Consider the following 21,051-nt stretch of genomic DNA (forward strand, 5'->3'; position numbering starts at 1 on the left):
GGTGGTCTTTCTGCACGAAAACACCTCTGCACGACTCTTCACAACGTGGGACATCGATCCTCCAAAGGGAAAGTTTCTAGCCCTTGTCGTTCTTGCAGAATCTACAGCTTCTACCATCCAGTGGCACCTTCTTTGCACCCACAGCTGGCATTTCCTGGGCATCTGCCCACTCCCGACTTGATCGTGACTTTTGGACTTGGTCCCCTTTTTCCACAGGTACTCTCGTCTGGAAATCCATCGTTGTTGCATTGCTGGTGTTGGTCTTTCCTGCAAAATTCCCCTATCACAACTTCTGTGCTCTTTGGGGAACTTAGTGCACTTTGCATCCACTTTTCAGTGTCTTGGGGTGGGCTATTTTTCTAACCCTCACTGTTTCTTTACAGTCCCAGCGACCCTCTACAAGGTCACATAGGTGTGGGGTCCATTCGTGGTTCGCATTCCACTTCTAGAGTGTATGGTTTGTGTTTCCCCTATCCCTATGTGCCCCCATTGCATTCTATTGTGACTATACATTGTTTGCACTGTTTTCTATTGCTATTACTGCATATTTTGGTATTGTGTACATATATCTTGTGTATATTTGCTATCCCCACACTGAGGGTACTCACTGAGATACTTTGGCATATTGTCATAAAAATAAAGTACCTTTATTTTTAGTATATCTGTGTATTGTGTTTTCTTATGATATTGTGCATATGACACTAGTGGTACTGTAGGAGCTTCACTTGTCTCCTAGTTCAGCCTAAGCTGCTCTGCTAAGCTACCTTTTCTATCAGCCTAAGCTGCTAGACACCCCTCTACACTAATAAGGGATACCTGGGCCTGGTGCAAGGTGTAAGTACTTCTTGGTACCCACTACAAGCCAGTCCAGCCTCCTACATTGGTTGTGCAGTGGTGGGATAAGTACTTGCAACTACTTACCACTTTGTCATATTTTACTTTTCATAAGAGAAAAATATACAAAACAAGTTCAGTGTATGTACACCTAACCAAACAGTTTTGCTTTTCTTCTCTCACTTCTTTGCTAAGTGCTGAAAAGTACCTCTAAACTTTCAAAAAGTTCTTTAAAAGTTTAAAAAGTTTTTTTTTTTCTGTCCTTTAAAAAGTTCTGAAAACTTTTTTCTCACTTTTTCTGTCCCTTAAACACTTTCTATAATGTCTGGCACAGGTCAAACTGTTGATCTATCCAAACTTGCTTATGATCACCTTAGCTGCAAAGGAGCAAGGAGTCTCTGCATTGAAAGAGGTTTAGGGGTAGGGAAGAATCCCTCTAGAGAACTATTGGTTAACCTTTTCGGTGCGGGCGTCGGCCACTGGCCGACGCCCACGCACCCTCCCTGGTGCGGGTCACGACCAGTGGCCGACACCAGGAAGGGTATTAATAAATCCTCGGGTGCGTCGCACCTGAGGATTTTTTTTTTTTTTAAACTTCCCCCGGAAGACACGGAAGCTTCCGTGTCTCCCCCGCCCCCCACCCGCCCCTTTGTGACGTTTCAAAGGTGTTTTCCCCATCAAAGCAGGAAGCAGCCTTGCGGCCGCTTCCTGCTTTGATGGGGAAAACGGCCTTTCCCACGTTCGGGAAGGCCTCGTAAGAAAGGGGAGAGTCTCCCCTTTCTTACGAGGCCTTCCTGAAAGTGTTTCCTGGCCCCCGATCGCAGCACAGCTGCGATCGGGGGCCAGGAAACACTTTCAGGAAGGCCCCGTAAGAAAGGGGAGACACTCCCCTTTCTTACGAGGCCTTCCTGAAAGTGTTTCCCGGCCCCCGGTCGCAGCTGTGCTGCGATCGGGGGCCAGGAAACACTTTGAAATGGCCTCGTAAGAAAGGGGAGACTCTCCCCTTTCTTACGAGGCCTTCTGAAAGTGTTTCCTGGCCCCCGATCGCAGCACAGCTGCGATCGGGGGCCAGGAAACACCACTAGACGCCAGGGATTTCACTTTGGGGGGGCGGCCCCCCCGGAAAATGGGCCGCCCCCCCGGCATAATTTTTATTTTTAAAAAAAGGTAGGTGCCCCCTGGGGGGGGGGGGGGGGGGGGGCGCGATTGCGACCCCCCCAGGGGAATTTTTTTTTTTTCAAAAATAAATAAACTGACAGGGGGTCGCCCGTGGGCAGGGTGACCCCCTGTGGGGGCAATATTTTTTTTTAGATGTTGTAGGGTTTCCCTGGGGGCCATTTTGGCCCCCAAGGAAACCATACAACAACTAAAAAAAAATAGATGTATATATAGATCTATATATATCTATGTAGATAGATATATCTAGGTACATGGATATATCTATAGATATATCTATGTAGATAGATATATATATATATAGAGGTAGATCTATATCAATCAAAGAGATTTATAAAGCACGCTACTCACTCGTGAGGGTCTCAAGGCGCTGGGGGGGGGACGGGGGAGGGAAAGGGGGAGGGAAAGGGGCTGGGAGGTTCACTGTTTGAAAAGCCAGGTTTTGAGGCCCTTCCTGAAAAGAAGTAGGTTTTGGGTCTTGCGAAGGTGGGTTGTGAGGGCGTTCCAGGTTTTGGGTGCAAGGTAGGAGAAGGATCTGCCCCCGGTGGTGGTGTGTTTGATGCGGGGGACAGAGGCGAGAGAGAGGTCAGCTGAGCGGACGTTTCGTGTTGGGGTGTGGAAGGTGACTCTCGTTGAAGTAGGCAGGGCCTGTGTTGTGGAGTGATTTGTGTGCGAGGATGAGGATCTTGAAGGTGATCCTTTTGTCAATGGGGAGCCAGTGGAGGGATTTGAGGTGTGGAGAGATGTGTTCGTGTCGGCGGATGTCGAGGATGAGTCGTGCTGCTGAGTTCCGGATGCGTGTAGTTTGCGCTTGAGTTTTAGAGTGGTGCCGGCGTAGAGGGCGTTTCCGTAATCAAGCCTGCTGCTGATGAGTGCGTGAGTGACAGTTTTTCTGGTCTCTGTGGGGATCCATTTGAATGTTTTTCAGTATACGGAGTGTGTTGAAGCATGAGGAGGTAAGAGCGTTGATTTGTTGGGTCATCGAGAGGGAGGAGTCTAGGATGATGCTGAGGTTGCGTGCGTGGTTGGCGGGGGTGGGTGCAGGGCCTAGCGTGGTGGGCCACCATGAGGGGTCCCAGGTGTTTTTGTGTGGGCCAAAGAGGATTATTTCGGTTTTGCTTGAGTTGAGTTTCAGGTGGTTGGCTGTCATATATATATCACTTTTGTCAATATGTGTGTGGTTTCCCTGGGGGGAAAAGGGTCCGACTTGTCTAGTGGCAGTTTTAGTGCCATAAAGAAGTGCAGAAGGTTTATATGCCTACTGCAAAGAGCAAATCTGTATTTTATGTAAATAGCTGAGTACATTAGTAAAGTCTATGGAGAGATGAAGGGCACTTTTGCTGGGTGGTAATGAGGGAATCCGAGGAGGAGGGAGTGGGAGCACCAATAATGATTGTTGGACTGGGCGCAGGAGGTGCTAAAGACTGTGACGAATGGTATGTGACAAGGTGTTTTTTGAGTGTCTTGAAAGTACGTGCTGATTGAGGGAAGAATCGCAGGTAAGGTGGCCTCTACTGTTGCACGTATCTCACACACACCATCGATTTTGTGACTGTCTACGTAGGCTAGTGTTTTAGAGCAACAGTTTAGCCAATAGCAGAGATGGCATCTTGATGGATGACTGCTGCCTGTACTCGGGTTATAGAGGACCGCTCTGACATGGGATCAGAGACTGAGACATCAGATACTGAGACAGCATCTGAGGGATAGGACAATGGCGCAGACTCTGGGAGTGATTTTTCAGTCAGAGGAGTCCCATTCGATAACTCCTCTTCCAGTACATTATGAGGGAGGTGATGAGGACAGTCCTGCTGTCCCTTCGCAAGCTGTTCGTGCAACTGGGTAATAGTGGGTTAGGCCAACCCAGAGAGCAGGTGAATGCAGCGGCAAGCAGAGAGAGAGTGCTCTCTTGGGAGCTCCCCAATTTAGTTCAGCCCCAAATTCCACCACCCAAATCATATTGTGGATACATCAAAATTGTCTATGGCAAAACAAACTAGTTTTGTAAGGCAGGCACCTGTGGTTTTGGTCCTGGATTCGGCGGCCATATAGAGAAACACACTAAACCCAAACATTTCTGGAAACTAGACATTCGGGGGAGTCCACAGAGGTGTGACTTTTGTGGATTCCCCAAAGTTTTCTTACCCAGAATACCCTGCAAAGCTGAAATGTTGAAAAAAACCTCAATTTTTCTCGCATTTCTGTCACACAAACTACAGGAATATGCTGGGATCCACAACATTCCTACCACCCAGTGACTCCTCACCTGTCCTGATAAAAACACTACCCCACTTGAGTGCCTGCACCTAGTGCCTGTGTCAGGAATGGATCACCCCAGGGTCAACAGCTGCCTCACGTAAGGACCAACATTGACCGTTGTGTGATCTATTCCTATCGCAGGCACCAGGCCTAACCACACAAGTGAGGTATCATATTTATCGGGAGACTTGGGGGAACGCTGGGTGGAAGGAAATTTGTGGCTCCTCTCAGATTCCAGAACTTTCTGTCACCGAAATGTGAGGAAAATGTGTTATTTTAGCCACATTTTGAGGTTTGCAAAGGATTCTGGGTAACAGAACCTGGTCCGAGCCCCACAAGTCACCTCATCTTGGATTCCCCTGGGTTTCTAGTTTTCAAAAATGTGCTGGTTTACTAGGTTTCCCTAGGTGCCGGCTGAGCTAGAGGCCAAAATCCACAGGTAGGCACTGTTTTCTATGAAAAAATGTGATGTGTCCACGTTGTGTTTTGGGGCATTTCCTGTCGTGGGCGCTAGGCCTACCCACACAAGTGAGGTATCATTTTTATCGGGAGACTTGGGGAAACGCTGGGTGGAAGGAAATTTGTGGCTCCTCTCAGATTTCAGAACTTTCTGTCACCGAAATGTGAGGAAAACTTGTTTTTTTAGCCACTTTTTGAGGTTTGCAAAGGATTCTGGGTAACAGAACCTGGTCTGAGCCCCGCAAGTCACCCCTCCTTGGATTCCCCTAGGTCTCTAGTTTTCAGAAATGCACAGGTTTGGTAGGTTTCCCTAGGTGCCGGCTGAGCTAGAGGCCAAAATCTACAGGTAGGCACTTCGCAAAAAACACCTCTGTTTTCTTCCAAAAATTTGGATGTGTCCACGTTGCGCTTTGGGGCGTTTCCTGTCGCGGGCGCTAGGCCTACCCACACAAGTGAGGTATCATTTTTATCAGGAGACTTGGGGGAACATAGAATAGCAAAACAAGTGTTATTGCCCCTTATCTTTCTCTACATTTTTTCCTTCCAAATATAAGAGAGTGTGTAAAAAAGACGTCTATTTGAGAACTGCCCTGCAATTCACATGCTAGTATGGGCACCTCGGAATTCAGCGATGTGCAAATAACCACTGCTCCTCAAAACCTTATCTTGATCCCATTTTCGAAATGCGAAGGTTTTCTTGATACCTCTTTTTCACTCTTCATATTTCAGCAAATGAATTGCTGTATACCCAGTATAGAATGAAAACCAACTGCAGGGTGCAGCTCATTAATTGGCTCTGGGTACCTAGGGTTCTTGATGAACCTACAAGCCCTTTATATCCCCGCAACCAGAAGAGTCCAGCAGACAAAACGGTATATTGCTTTCAGAAATCTGAAATCGCAGGAAAAAGTTACAGAGTAAGAAAAATGGCTGTTGTTTTCAGCTCAATTTCAATATTTTGTTTATTTCAGCTGTTATTTTCTGTAGGAAAACCTTATAGGATCTACACAAACGACCCCTTGCTGAATTCAGAATTTTGTCTAGTTTTCAGAAATGTTTAGCATTCCAGGATCCAGCATTGGTTTCATACCCATTCCTGTCACTAACTGGAAGGAGGCTGAAAGCACCAAATATAGTAAAAATGGGGTATGTCCCAGTAAAATGCCAAATTTGTGTTGAAAAATGTGTTTTTCTGATTCAAGTCTGCCCGTTCCTGAAAGGTGGGAAGATAGTGATTTCAGCACCAGAAACCCTTTGTTGATGGCATTTTCAGGGAAAAAACCACAAGCCTTCTTCGGCAGCCCTTTTTTCCCATTTTTTTGGAAAAAACAAAATTTTCACTGTATTTTGGCTATTTTCTTGGTCTCCTCCAGGGGAAACCACAAACTCTGGGTACCATTAGAATCCCTAGGATGTTGGGAAAAAAGGACGCAAATTTGGCGTGGTTAGCTTATGTGGACAAAAAGTTATGAAGCCCTAAGCGCGAACTACCCCAAATAGCCAAAAAAGGGCTCAGCACTGGGGGGGAAAAGGCCCAGCAGCTAAAGGGTTAATATGCTCATTGAACAAGATAAGACCTTAGTTGGCACTTCGGTTGAGAAATTAGCTGATGGTTCCCAATCTGACCATGGGCCACCCCTAGCAAAAGATTTAGAAGGGAACCTTCCCAACCTGCCCATTAGCAGGCCACCTAGCATAGCTGGTACTGATGTGAATTCACATCACAGTAAGAGTGTTACTTCTCATCACAGTAGGAGTGTTACTTCTGTAGGCCAGAATGTTAGAGTGCCATCTATTAGGGCCAGGTCTCCCTCTGGTCATTCTCACCATACTTCTGTTTCAAGACATGCCCCACCCACCCACCCTGATGACAGAGTGTTAGAAAGGGAGCTCAATAGATTAAGAGTGGAAGAATCCAGGCTGAAGCTCAAGAAGCAACAGCTGGATTTAGATAGGCAGTCCTTTGATTTAGAAAGAGAAAGACAGAGGTTGGAGTTAGGACCCCATGGTGGCAGCAGCAGTATTCCAAATAGTCATCCTGCAAAAGAGCATGATTCTAGGAATCTGCACAAGATAGTTCCCCCTTACATGGAGGGGGATGACATTAACAAGTGGTTTGCTGCACCTGAGAGGGCCTGTGTTGTACAGGAGGTCCCTCAAAGGCAGTGGGCTGCTATCCTATGGCTATCTTTCAGTGGAAAGGGTAGGAGTAGGCTCCTTACTGTTAAAGAAAGTGATGCCAATAAATTTACAGTTCTTAAGAATGCACTCCTAGATGGTTATGGCTTAACCACTGAACAGTACAGGATGAAGTTCAGAGAAACCAAAAAGGAGTCTTCACAAGACTGGGTAGACTTTGTTGACCATTCAGTGAAGGCCTTGGAGGGGTGGTTACATGGCAGTAAATTTTCTGACTATGAAACCTGTATAACTTAATCCGGAGAGAGCATATTCTTAATAATTGTTTGTCTGATTTGTTACACCAGTACCTGGTAGACTCTGATCTGACCTCTCCCCAAGAATTGGAAAAGAAGGCAGACAAATGGGTCAGAACAAGGGTGAACAGAAAAGTTCATACAGGGGGTGACAAGGATGGCAAGAAGAAGGATGGTAAGTCTTCTGACAAGGGTGGGGACAAATATAAAAATGAGTCTTCATCAGGCCCACAACAACACTCTGGTGGGGTTGGTGGGCCCAAATCCTCCTTTAATCAAAACAAAGAAAAGAAACCATGGTGCTATTTATGTAAAATAAAAGCCATTGGACAACTGATCCCAGTTGCCCAAAGAAAAGCACCAAGCCTCCTACCACTACAACCCCTGCTGCTACACCTAGTGCCCCTAGTAATAGCAGTGGTGGTGGGAGAAAACCTACTAATAGCCAATCCAAGGGAGTAGCTGGGCTCACTTTTGGTAACTTAGTTGGGGTTGGTCTGATTAGGGAGACCACAGAGGCTGTGTTAGTCTCCGAGGGGCCATTGATTTGGCCACCTTGGTTGCTTGTCCCCTTAACATGGATAAGTACAAGCAACTACCCCTAATAAATGGTGTTGAGGTTCAGGCCTACAGGGACACAGGTGCCAGTGTTACCATGGTAATAGAGAAACTGGTCCACCCTGAACAACACCTACTTGGTCACCAGTACCAAGTGACTGATGATCATAACAACACTCTTAGCCACCCCATGGCTGTTGTGAATCTCAACTGGGGGGGGTTACTGGTCCAAAGAAAGTTGTGGTTGCCTCAGATTTACCTGTAGACTGTCTACTAGGGAACGATTTAGAGACATCAGCTTGGGCAGAAGTGGAGTTGGATGCTCATGCAGCAATGCTGGGAAATCCAGGGCATATTTGTGCTTTAACCAGGGCTCAGGCCAAAAAGCAAAAAGGACAGGGTGACTTGGATCCTGGAAGAAAGGACCAAGTGCTCCCTAAAGCTAGGGTTAGTAAAGTTAAAACACTACCTACTATCCCTCCCTCCACAGTGGATTCAACTTCTGAGGAAGATGAATTTCCACCCTTTGCAGAACCTACACCAGAAGAGCTGGAAGCAGACACTGCTGAGCTTTTGGGTGACGGGGGGCCTGCCAGAAAGGAGCTGAGTGTGGCACAGCATACCTGTCCCACACTAGAGGGTCTAAGGCAGCAAGCTGTCACACAAGCAAATGGGGATGTCAGTGACTCTCACCGAGTTTACTGGGAGGACAACCATTTGTATACTGAAGCAAGGGATCCAAAACCTGGAGCTGCCAGGAGATTGGTGATTCCTCAGGAATACAGAAAGTGCCTCCTAACTCTAGCCCACGACATTTCCTTAGCTGGACATTTGGGGCAAATGAAAACTTGGGACAGGCTTGTCCCCTTGTTTCATTGGCTTAGAATGTCAGAGGACACAAAGGAATTTTGTAATTCTTGTGAAACCTGTCAAGCCAGTGGCAAGACAGGTGGCACTCCAAAGGCACCCCTTATTCCACTGCCAGTGGTTGGGGTTCCCTTTGAAAGGGTAGGGGTTGACATAGTTGGGCCCCTTGACCCTCCTACTGCTTCAGGCAATAGGTTTATCTTGGTGGTAGTGGACCATGCCACCAGATATCCTGAAGCAATTCCTCTAAGGACCACTACAGCTCCTGCAGTGGCAAAGGCCCTCTTGGGAATCTTTTCCAGGGTGGGCTTCCCAAAAGAGGTGGTATCAGACAGGGAAAGCAATTTCATGTCTGATTACTTAAAGGCCATGTGGAAGGAATGTGGTGTGACATACAAGTTCACTACACCCTATCATCCACAAACAAATGGACTGGTTGAGAGGTTTAATAAAACTCTCAAAGGAATGATAATGGGACTCCCTGAAAAACTCCGCAGGAGATGGGATATCCTGTTACCTTGCCTCCTTTTTGCTTACAGGGAGGTACCCCAGAAAGGAGTGGGCTTCAGCCCCTTTGAACTGCTATTTGGACACCCTGTAAGAGGTCATCTAACACTTGTGAAGGAGGGTTGGGAACAACCTTTAAAAGCTCCTAAGCAAGACATAGTGGACTATGTACTTGGCCTAAGATCTAAAATGGCTGAGTACATGAAAAAGGCCAGTAAAAACCTTCAGGCCAGCCAAGAGCTCCAAAAGCAATGGCATGACCAGAAGGCTGTTTTGGTTCAGTACCAACCAGGGCAGAAAGTGTGGGTCTTGGAGCCTGTGGCCCCAAGAGCACTCCAAGACAAATGCAGTGGACCCCACATCATTGTTGAGAAAAAGGGTGAAGTCACCTACTTAGTTGACTTAGGCACTGCCAGGAGTCCCCTTAGGGTGCTCCATGTCAATCGCCTGAAACCCTACTATGACAGGGCTGATCTCACCCTGCTCATGGCAACAGATGAGGGACAGGAAGAAGAGAGTGACCCTCTCCCTGATCTCTTCTCTTCCACAGAACAAGATGCTCTAGTGGAAGGTGTAGTTTTGGCGGATTTTCTTACTTCTGAGCAGAAAGACCACTGCATAAATCTCCTGGGTCAGTTTTCTGAACTCTTCTCTACTGTGCCAGGCACCACTTCCTAGTGTGAGCACACTATAGATACTGGAGACAGCTTGCCTGTCAAAAGTAAGATCTATATGCAGCCTGACCATGTCAGAGACTGCATAAAGCAAGAAGTGCAGAAAATGCTTGAACTGGGAGTGGTTGAGCACTCTGAAAGTCCATGGGCCTCTCCTGTGGTACTTGTACCAAAACCTCATTCCAAGGATGGAAAAAGGGAAATAAGATTTTGTGTTGACTACAGAGGTCTCAACCAGGTAACCAAAACTGATGCTCACCCTATACCCAGGGCACATGAGCTAATAGATACACTGGCATCTGCCAAGTATCTAAGCACCTTTGATTTGACTGCAGGGTATTGGCAGATCAAGTTATCAGAGGATGCAAAAGCAAAAACTGCATTTTCAACCATTGGAGGCCATTACCAATTCACAGTAATGCCTTTTGGATTGAAAAATGCACCTGCCACTTTTCAAAGGTTGGTGAACACAGTCCTGCAAGGGCTGGAAGCTTTTAGTGCAGCATATCTAGATGATATAGCTGTCTTTAGCTCCAGCTGGGATGATCACCTGGTCCACCTATGGAAAGTTTTGGAGGCCCTGCAAAAGGCAGGCCTCACTCTCAAGGCTTCAAAGTGCCAGATAGGGCAGGGGAAAGTGGTTTATCTGGGACACCTGGTAGGTGGAGAACAGATTGCACCACTTCAGGGGAAAATCCAAACTATTATAGATTGGGTTCCCCCTACAACTCAGACTCAGATGAGAGCCTTTTTAGGCTTCACTGGGTATTACAGGAGGTTCATAAAGAACTATGGCTCCATTGCAGCCCCTCTTAATGACCTCACATCTATGAAAATGCCTAAAAAGGTTTTATGGACAGCAAACTGAAAGAAAGCTTTTGAGGAGCTGAAGCAGGCCATGTGCTCTGCACCTGTCCTGAAAAGCCCCTGTTACTCCAAAAAAATAATTGTCCAAACTGATGCATCTGAATTAGGGGTAGGGGCAGTCTTATCACAACTTAATTCTGAGGGCCAGGATCAACCTGTTGCTTTTATCAGCAGGAGGTTGACCCCTAGAGAAAAGCGTTGGTCTGCCATAGAGAGGGAGGCCTTTGCTGTGGTCTGGGCACTGAAGAAGTTGAGGCCATACCTGTTTGGCACTCACTTCATTGTTCAGACAGACCACAAACCTCTACTTTGGCTAAAACAAATGAAAGGTGAAAACCCTAAATTGTTGAGGTGGTCCATATCCCTACAGGGAATGGACTATACAGTGGAACATAGACCTGGGAGTACCCACTCCAATGCAGATGGACTCTCCAGATATTTCCACTTAGACAATGAAGACTCATCAGGTCATGGCTAGTCTTATTGTCCTTCGTTTGGGGGGGGTTGTGTAGGAAAGTACCATCTTGCCTGGCATGTTACCCCCATATTACACTGTATATATGTTGTTTTAGTTGTATGTGTCACTGGGACCCTGCCAGCCAGGGCCCCAGTGCTCATAAGTGTGCCCTGTATGTGTTACCTGTGTTATGACTAACTGTCTCACTGAGGCTCTGCTATTCATAACCTCAGTGGTTATGCTCTCTAATTTGTTTCCAAATTGTCACTAACAGGCTAGTGACCAATTTCACCAATTTACATTGGCATACTGGAACACCATTATAATTCCCTAGTATATGGTACTGAGGTACCCAGGGTAGTGGGGTTCCAGGAGATCCCTATGGGCTGCAGCATTTCTTGTGCCACCCATAGGGAGATCTGACAATTCTTACACAGGCCTGCCAGTGCAGCCTGAGTGAAATAACGTCCACGTTGTTTCACAGCCATTTACCACTGTACTTAAGTAACTTATAAGTCACCTATATGTCTAACCTTTACCTGGTAAAGGTTGGGTGCTAAGTTACTTAGTATGTGGGAACCCTGGCACTAGCCAAGGTGCTCCCACATTGTTCAGGGCAAATTCCCCGGACTTTGTGAGTGCGGGGACACCATTACATGCGTGCACTATACAAATGTCACGACATATGTATAGCGTCACAATGGTAACTCTGAACATGGCCATGTAACATGTCTAAGATCATGGAATTGTCACCCCAATGCCATTCTGGCATTGGGGAGACAATTCCATGATCCCCTGAGTCTCTAGCTCAGACCCGGGTACTGCCAAACTACCTTTCCGGGGGTTTCACTGCAGTTGCTGCTGCTGTCAACCCCTCAGACAGGTTTCTGCCCTCCTGGGGTCCAGCCAGGCTTGGCCCAGGAAGGCAGAACAAATTACTTCCTCAGAGAGAGGGTGTTCTACCCTCTCCCTTTGGAAAAAGGTGTCAGGGCTGGGGAGGAGTAGCCTCCCCCAGCCTCTGGAAATGCTTTCATGGACAAGGGTTCTTTCTCCCTATACATGCATACCAATGTATTCCTAAAGTTTTTATTCAACCAAAAAGCAAAGGGAGGGCTTTTCAACTTCACAGTAGTATTACTATTCAAAATGTTCCAATTTCTCTGAATCACATTTGTATTCTGATACTAATCTCCAAAAAATTACTAACAAAATAATCTTCTAACTCTTCACCCTTCCTCTCCCATATAAGAACATACTGTCACTATATTTAGCTCTCATAAAGGAATGATTTATACGTTTCTTAGGGTATCCCCTCCCTTTTAATTTCTTTTTGCGGGTCTCTGAGTGAAAGTACAATTTCCCTGAAAATGGAGGACTTGTCTAATTGGAATGTCAACCTTTTAGCTCTTTGGGTGGTTAGATAGAGAAATGTAATAGAGTATGTTTATCTGTGGGTTTGCTAAGTAATTCAACTTCAAGGGTGGCAAGAAATGTCCTTGATAGATATATCCAGAAAGTCACATTTAAGGCTACTGTTCCTGGCCGTAATTTTAATATTTGTGTTCCCTAAATAAAGCCATGTAATTAATTCACACAATTGCTCTTCAGAACCTCTTGAAATAAAAAGTATATTGTCTATAAAATGATGCCAGTGTTTCACATTTTCAAAGAAAGGGGCTATCTCTTTGTGAATGTGCTTCCTTTCAAATGCTCCTACTTAAAGGCAGGCTGGACTGGGAGCATATGTGGTCCCCATGTTAGTCCCTTTCAATTATGAAAACAAGTCATCCATAAACAAAGATATATTGTTCTTGAGAATCATCCTTACACATCTCACAAAAAATTCTATACTTCTCCCCTGGAGATCAAACTCCAGTAACACATGTTGGATTACCTCTATTCATTCATTCTAAGGGATATTTGTATATACTGTAGGGCTTTGATGTCAAGAGTGATTAGAAGCTCTGTGTCTTTATCGAATTCTAAACTGTTGAATTCATATGTGCTGAATCCTTGATATAGGATTTAGCTAAACTTACTAATGGTTTTAAAAAGGAATTCATATGTTTGCTCAATGATTCCATAAGAGAGCCTAAACATGAGACAATCAGTCCTAAAGGTTTTGTGGTGGTGCCCCCCCATATTTTTGTGAAGTTTTGGTAATCCATAAATAGTTGGAATCATGTGATATTTTTGGTTGAGGAATCTGTGCTCTTCCTCACAACCCCAATTTTTTCCTTAGCTTCTTCAATAAGGCTGAACAATCGCTCTTTTAAACCATCTAGCCTAGCATGGGAAACCCTTTGATAGTGTTCCTTTATAGACAACAATCCCATAACTCTTGATTCGTAATCAAGGTTATTGAAAATAACCACCCCTCTACCCTTTCCAGTGGGCTTGATGGTGCACTGTCGTACTGGAACAAGACTTCTGGATTTGGGGGCAGCACCACCATTTGTGAGTGACTGAGTCAATCCCATGCTATCTTAACAGCTGTCTCGCCCAACCATTTCGGTTAGCTAGCAGTACCTCACTCAAGCTTAAATGCAAATGTGATTTGTGGCAGCTATGATGCATGACACTCTATGACCTCTCTTGAGAAGTTGTTGTTGACAAATCTCACCCGTTTCTCTCGTTAGCAAAAGGTCTCATACACATACATAGGCCAAAGAAAGGACGCAGGATGGTTTTCAAAACATATATTGAAAAGACTGTAATCTATGATAAAATATATGAACTGCAATTATTATGGCAATGAGGCATAACAGGGTAAGGATTGTTGAGACCAGCAAGAAGAAATTAAACAACACAAGCATGTTGGAATAACATGCATAAGTAAATTCTACCTAACTCCTAAGGGAGAGCATAGCAGTGATAGCCCAATCTGTCCATATTTAGAGGCTAATTTACAAGCGGCCAGTGCTGCTGGTGTGTCACTTTTTGTGAGGCACCGGTGGCGCAGTCTGCTGACCCATATCTACAAGGCCACACAAAGCCACTTTGCGTGTCGTTCATTGCCTTGTAGATATGGATAAAGGCAATGCAGCGTAAGTCGCTGTGTTGCCTTACTTTGAGTCAGGGAGTCATTTCCATGTGTTCCATGGGTGTTGCATGGATGTTCCCACGCAACATCCATGGATTTTGACACATTCCCAGATTTACAAGGTTTAATAAACCTGGGATTGTGTCAAAAGCCTACACAACGCCACAGGTGGCGTAAAGGTGACACAACAGGGAGAAATATATTTATTTCTCCCAGTTTTGTCCTCTTTCTATGTGTGCTGCATTTGGTCCCTTCCTGCACAGAAACAATCATCCATGCATGCTTGCCTGCATTGGCACATGGCAGCAATGTGTGTGCCAGCACAGGGGAAAAGGACAGGAATGTGCCATAACTTGTAGATATGGCGCATTCCTGCCCTTTTGTTTTGAAGCACAGCAGTGCTGCAAGAATGCTTGCGGCTCTGCCCTGAGTCAAAACGTTGTAAATGATGCCCTTAGTCTAGGAGAAAATCACCTGCCCCATTATCTGGAAGATAGGGGTCTTCCCGACATCTCCTTGGCTGGTTGTAGAGACAGGGCTGAGGTCAGTGGTGAAATGGCATACAGCATGGATGGGTATCCTGCCTGGAATGACCTCCCTGTTTTCCCTTGGCCTGTACAGTGTTTTTGTAAGAAACATATTTCTGTTCTGTGAAAAAAGCCTGAGGTGGGCATATACCTAAGTGTCAGACTATTTACATATCCTTGAGGTGACAATACTTACTAGGTTATCTTGTACTGCTCTTGTCAGTCTTGGACAAATGTACATGGTGAAATGTTGTGCAGAGAAATAATAGCAACGCATTCACAAAATCACAGCTGACAAGGGAAATATAACTTCTGCGCTGAAAAGTATGCTAACTTAAAATGAATAAAACTGAATAAATGAAATCAGAGCACATGTGTAGGTGAAAGGGCACAGTGCGCAGGCCTAAGCTATGCTAAAATTTGTGTGCCCAAGATATGTGTAAAATGAAACCACAACAACACACACTGTCATGTTTCACAAGATAAGATAGTGTTAGATTGTGGAGTCTGTTTCTGATCATTTACAGTGTTATTCACAAGGGGAAAAGGAAAGGCAGGAGAAAAAGATGAGGAATTTGACAAAAAACTGAGAACCCTAGAAAAAAAGAACCTCAGGTTAGTAGCGGAATTTGAGTTTAGCTTTTGAAATAGTGATTCTGACTTAAGCCTATTCAAAGCAAACTCAACTTGCTCAGTTATATTTGAAATTCAAGGCAAAAATGTCACACACTAGTATTGTGACAAATGCATTTTTTTCAAATGTATTGTGATATTTACAAATTTCTGTGCAATTGAGTACAAAAAAAGAAAAGTGATATGTGAACAAACAACTAATGCACAAAAACATATCTAAAGGCGTATTGAATGTTAGCAGTGTGAGGACACACGAGTATTTGTAGTAAGTATCTTAAACTTTTAATAAAATTGGGAGTTAAATGAAAAAGTGAGCGTGTATTATAATACTGAGTCACATTTCTTTTTTTCAAATAGGACATAAAAGATTTCAGCAGACTATCTCTGAGAAAGGAATACAACCAGGACAAGTAAATCCAAGTAAGAAAAATGATTGTATAACCACTATTTCGTTTTATGGAGAAACCACTAAATGAGTAATGACTCTCAAGATTTAGTAAATGATTTTACTGTATTAGTTTAAAACATGAATGTATTTATGTTAAGCATGATTATAGTTATTAATAGTTTATATCATTTACATGCATATTGAGTTTTATGTATACATTAGTGGTGTTGAACAAACTTTGCTTGATTCTCTGACATTTGATAGTAGTGGCCAAATTTCATAACTTATGTAGTAAACAAAGTCCTAATATTATATATGCAGGAAAGTGAAGTATTATGCAGTGATGCTGGATAGACCTCACTATGTAATACTCTCACAATACCCTAAAGATGGTTCCTCGGATTCACAATAATAAATCTTTAGCTCAGCCCTGGTAGTGTGGCAAAGAGTAGTTAGGCTTTACTGGAGGAACATGTGTTAAGCATTTCAGAGTAACAACATGGATGATAAGTAATTGCCTCGACATGAAAGACATCCAACACCAATTTATAAAAATAGAGCAATTTTTAAATATTTTTAGACACCAAAACAAAGCAAATCAGTTACGTATAACCAGAGTTATGGATTTTAAAGCAGAAATAAATCAGAGCATTTACAAGCTGTCAAATCTCACCAATACTGTCAATGGGAAAAGTCACTAGTGACACTTGATCACTTGCTGGGTAGGCTCAGAGGAACCCACTCATGGTTAAGGTTGAGCAGGTCCCAAGGCCAAGGTACAACAGTCAGACCAATTTTCCCTGGTTTATGGGGCCCGGGTGCTGAAGTGTCCTGGCTGTCCTTGTTGTTGAACGCAGGAGCCACGGGTGCTGAAAAATGGTAATTGTGACAATCCATTACTTACTGGGGGAGTTTGTGAGAGTCCACTGGAGGTTAAGTTTGAGTGGGCTCTTGAAACAGGATTTAATAGCAGGGCAACTCTACCTAGTCTTGATGTCTCAGGGGCAGAGGTATGCTTGGCTATACTTGGTGCTGAACAGGAGCTGTGGTTCCTAGTTTCACCACTGAGATGGTACAGGTGAGGAGATAGATGCAAAATCTTGACAATGGAGCAACAAGTGACGTTGGCTGAAGGTGTTGCGCTACGCCCTTGAGTCAGAGCATTGAGTTAAGGTGGTGATGACCATACAGGCCACCAACAAGCCTTTGTTGAGGCAGCACACTAGGAGGACGATAATTTATACTCAATAATGAAAATGTTTATGTTGGATACTTATTTATTTTGGAGAAGCTTTGTGTGCATTTATTAAGGCGTGACATATATCTCTTTTCTTACATTTTACACATAATGTCCTACACAAGAAAGCATACTGCCATGAAGAAGACCTTCAAAGTTCAGATACTAGGTCTACAGAGAAGGTTGAAATGCAACAGCGTTAACAAAGTGTGTATGAAGGGCAGCTACACCCACACAAGGTCAATAGTCGCCATAAAATAGAAACTGAAAGGGTTATACCCCTAAGTTATGTATGTTAGGGTGTAATATTAGGCCCTAACCACATAGGGCTACAGTATTTCTCAGACGGTACACTAAAAGGACAAAAATGTATCCCAGTGAAGAAAATGTGTATGTTGGACACTTATTTATGTTGGAGAAGCCATATGTATACTTATATGGTGGACAATTAGTTTTTGACAAAGTGATATAAACATTGCATGAAGAATTTACAGAACATGTTGAGAAGTCATGTAATCCATTTGTTCTTTGATTATTTCAACCAATTGGTCCTTAATGTCTTTTTGTTGTGTATATTAATGTAATGCTGTGTATATTAATTCAATTATATGTTGTGTACTGATTACTGATCCACAAGAAAAGAGAAAAAGTGTCTGTGGTTTATCATATTGCATGTGGGATAAACATTGTTTCATATGTTTGGTGGTTGATTTATGTCATGCAAGCAGATGAGGTATAAAGGTGTGAGGACAGATAATAAAGAATTGTTTTAAATATTAATAAATAGATGTTGTGAGGTGTAGGTGCTGAATAAGTATGCAGCCTATATTTACTTAACAAATCCATTGTATGGGGGTAATATTTTGTACATTGACTAAAAGACCTTGGCAGTGGTAAGCTGGAGGAGAAGGTATCTCCCCTTCCAGAGGCCCAGTGGAAAATAGTAGTCAGATGTAACTTGGCAGGAAGCTGGACTACACTTCCCACAATGCACTAGACCACCTGTCTTTTGGTGATCCTTCAGACGGCCTGATGGCCAGTGCTTTTTTTGGATCTGGTGAGTACTTTTTACCTGCGGTGGGCAGCAGACTAGTGCCCATAGTCCGAGGGAGTCTGACCTTTCCTTTGGCACAAAAAGGGTTCCCTCTTGCTGGGGGAAGCAGTCTTTGGTACAGAACGAGTCACAGTTGAGCAGTTCCACGGAGTTGCCACAGGTTCAAGGTATCACACCTTTTGTTAGTACAGGTCCCTGTTGTCATTGATGCGGTTCTCCTCTTGTCCTCTGGTCACAAGTTGTTGCAGATCTGAGATTCGTGCATCAGGGGAGCCCGTTAAATCCTAGATTTAGGGGTGTTGGGGTGTGGGTGCAAGTAGCCAATGAGCAACTAGCCCCAGTGGCTAATCGACTACTGAGGTGACCACCTCTGGTGGGTTGTGCCACTTTTTCTATCCAGAGCTCTCTATGTTGCCTCTTTCGAAGATGGCAGAAGGCCTTCCTCAGCTGTACAGACCAGGCTGCCCAACATAGAGGTGTGGCTAGCCTTCTGGGGGTATATGCCTCCTGAATGACTAATTTTCCCACCAGCCCAGTACCAATATGCCTGGGGAAGGGGGTGGCTTTATTCTCCACTAGAAGACATCCTGATTGCATATCAGAGGCAGTGTACCCTTTGAAGCTCAGCGTCTTGATGTGCCACTTCACTAGCCTTCCATGGAGTGAAGGAGGTGTGACCTCCTTCCCATCGAGACCATTGTCCTGACTCCTGGAAGTGTTCACACCTTTGCCTAGGGGGTCAGAATCATGTCTTGGTGACAGTAGCTGTGAGTCAGTAGGTAGAGCATAGGAAAACAGGGGTAACTCGAAGGGCAGCCTCAAAGATTGCTTTCTAGGTAATTGCTACATCGTCCTCGACACAAGATTTGTGGCAGGGGTGTGAAGGCACATTGTTTGATTGTAAACATGACCCATTTTCTTGGTACCACCATGGAGTTGGCAACTTCAGGTTTGCCCGTGTGCAAGCCCATGTTATCCATATAAGCTTGCACTTATATGTCAACTTCTTTAATATCATGCACCCTGCCTCCTGAGCTCTGGAGGCCTGCCTTTAGGGGTGACATGGATATATTAATGGCAGCACCGGGTCTGTGTTGCCCATGATGTTGGCACAGTCGATTTTGAGCAGTCTGCACTGCTCTTTCAGTCTGAAAAGCAGGCCTGCTGACCGTAGTCACACAGACAGGATGGCACAGTCAGTGCTTCAGGCCCTGGTGATTCCTTTAACACCTATGCCCTGAGTACCATTGGTATCATATACTAGGGACTTTTAAGGGGTCTAAAGTACTTGCCAATTGGGGATACCAATTTACAGTCACCAATTTAGGGAGAGAGCACCGGCACTGGTGCCTGGTTAAGCAGGCGCCAGTGTACTTTCAGATTCATCATCAACAGCATCTAGTGCAAAAAGTGTGGGGGGCGGTAACCATCCAAAAATTATGCTTTCCTACAGTGTGATTGCATAAAAAGTATGATGACAGTCTGTGGATATCTAATCCAGAATGTCCAGTACACTCATTTGCTGATTGACACCATTTGTCATTAAATAATCCTTATGGGAGAAAATGATGCTTACTGATGTCTAAATGGCCACAAATATTAAATTGCAATTTAGGAATTGTTAAATATGATTTAAGTACCTCCTCTTTCGTCAAATAGTGATTTCTAATCATTCACAATTTTAAATATTGCATCACAAATTGCATGCCAGCAGGAGTTGCAAATAGCAACACTCACCCAGGCAGTGATTATTACCTTAGCCATTTCAGAAAGTACCTTCAATTTCAGCTCCTCAGCAGAAATATAATTCTCTCCCATCACAGAAAAAATAAAAACTAACATGTCCATCCTAGAGCCACAAAAGTAGGTAGGCAGGGAGTGGAAGTACAAATTTAGTGACCAAGAGCTGAACGTTATTGTTGAGGAGAGTATATCAGGACATGAAAAGCTGTTTGGCAAATCTTACTTGTCTGTGCCTGAGTCAACAAAAACAAATTTGAATCAGGATACATCAAATGATATTGTATTGTAATATTATTTATATAGCACTTAGTACCCCTGACGAGGCGTCGAATCGCTTTTCGGCAGGTAGCACACTACTCCGGAACCCAACAAGAATTAGTGATGGATTCGTTTCGGGAAAATATGAGTACAGTTTTAGTATTATTATGAGTTAATTTGAGCCGGGGATATGAGAGTTTGTTAGTTAGATTGACTGGAGTAATGGAGGGCTGGAGGAGGGAAGAATCCAGAAGTGTTAATTGGGTTAGGTGCTTGTCTTTTCCATATGCTCTGTTCCCCATAATGGCAGTTATTATTTTGCTGCGATATCAGTGCACAAAGATACTCCCTTCCAGCAGAGTGTCCAAGGGCACAGTAGGGGCAAGATCAGAGGACTGCTTAAGAGAGGATGATCTGGTTCAGAGTTAGAGGAGGAACTAGAAATTATAATGCAGCCGTCACTTCTGGGCGCAAGTTCCCATTTCGAGGCCAAAGTGTGAGAAGGTAGCCTCTTTCTAGCCTTGTTACCCCCACTTTTGGCCTGTTTGTGAGTGTATGTCAGGGTGTTTGTCACTGTTTTCACTGTCTCACTGGGATCCTGATAGCCAGGCCTCAGTGCTCATAGTGAAAACACTATGTTTTCAGTATGGTTGTTATGTGTCACTGGGATCCTGCTGGTCAGGACCCCAGTGCTCATAGGTTTGTGGCCTATATGTATGTGTCACTGGGACCCTGTCACACAGGGCCCCAGTGCTCATAGGTGTGCATGTATATGTTCCCTGTGTGGTGCCTAACTGTCTCACTGAGGCTCTGCTAACCAGAACCTCAGTGGTTATGCTCTCTCATTACTTTCAAATTGTCACTAACAGGCTAGTGACCAATTTTACCAATTTACATTGGCTTACTGGAACACCCTTATAATTCCCTAGTATATGGTACTGAGGTACCCAGGGTATTGGGGTTCCAGGAGATCCCTATGGGCTGCAGCATTTCTTTTGCCACCCATAGGGAGCTCTGACAATTCTTACACAGGCCTGCCACTGCAGCCTGAGTGAAATAACGTCCACGTTATTTC

General features: G+C 44.4%; 1 protein-coding gene across 7 annotated transcripts in view; it reads left to right on the plus strand.

Moving 5' to 3' along the window:
- Window positions 1-21,051, plus strand: part of VIT (vitrin) — a 1,755,407-nt gene that overhangs the window by 1,008,485 nt on the left and 725,871 nt on the right. For all 7 annotated transcript variants that reach the window (XM_069234891.1, XM_069234890.1, XM_069234889.1 and 4 more), the window contains one exon: window positions 15,654-15,716. In XM_069234891.1, the coding sequence (XP_069090992.1) occupies window positions 15,654-15,716 (63 nt within the window). The remainder of the gene's footprint in view (window positions 1-15,653; window positions 15,717-21,051) is intronic.

The sequence above is a fragment of the Pleurodeles waltl genome, chromosome 5 (assembly GCF_031143425.1).
Source record: "Pleurodeles waltl isolate 20211129_DDA chromosome 5, aPleWal1.hap1.20221129, whole genome shotgun sequence".
Classification (NCBI taxonomy): Eukaryota; Metazoa; Chordata; class Amphibia; order Caudata; family Salamandridae; genus Pleurodeles; species Pleurodeles waltl.